At 31.7% G+C, this 625-nt stretch overlaps 1 protein-coding gene across 1 annotated transcript; it reads left to right on the top strand.

Annotated features, from left to right (window-relative positions):
• Positions 1–7: 7 nt before the first annotated feature.
• Positions 8–589, top strand: LOC106751490 (the record flags this gene model as incomplete). Its single annotated transcript, XM_014632388.1, has 1 exon — positions 8–589. A coding segment is annotated over one exon (582 nt), but the record flags the coding sequence as incomplete, so codon positions are not given.
• Positions 590–625: the final 36 nt, after the last annotated feature.

The raw sequence follows: 625 nt of genomic DNA, 5'->3' as shown, positions 1-625 counted from the left end.
CGAGAATAATACCAGTGATAAAAAAGTAACATTGAGCCAAGGAGCTCTTAAAATATATTTCAAACTAATACCAATGTTCCCATGTGTAGATACTAAATTCATTAGACAATTATGCCATGAATATGTTAAAGATGAAGATCTACTAACAGATGAAACAGTTATATTGCAAGCTTTAATTGATTACTTGCTTAATCACAGTCAAGAGCATCCGAATCTTAAAAAGCCTGAACCTTTATCAGAACCGGATAATTTGGATGTAAATGAGCAGTATGTCAATTTATTGGAAATATTTCCAAAAGCAGATCCTACATACTTAAGAGGTGTAGCTGAACAAATGTATGATAAGCCTGATATGATAAAACAATTTGTTCAATCGAAACTCGAAAATCCAGATTATCCAACCAGAGAGCAATATCTGGCTAAAAAGAAAATTACAGAAGAACAGAAGCAATATACTACAGGCTTTCAAGTGACACAATTCTTAGAGATATTTCCAGATCCATTTTCATACTTCGAGGATGATAAGAGAGAATGTCGATTTGACATACATGCAGTAGACTTTCTGAAACATCACTTTAATAAAATTAGGGTAATTGATATGATATACATGATATTGCATTATATA

This window comes from Dinoponera quadriceps, unplaced genomic scaffold (genome assembly GCF_001313825.1).
Source record: "Dinoponera quadriceps isolate SergipeBrazil2010 unplaced genomic scaffold, ASM131382v1 C3867511, whole genome shotgun sequence".
NCBI lineage: Eukaryota > Metazoa > Arthropoda > Insecta > Hymenoptera > Formicidae > Dinoponera > Dinoponera quadriceps.
The sequence above is the reverse complement of the archived record's forward strand: the minus strand, read 5'-3'. Positions and strand labels throughout refer to the sequence as shown.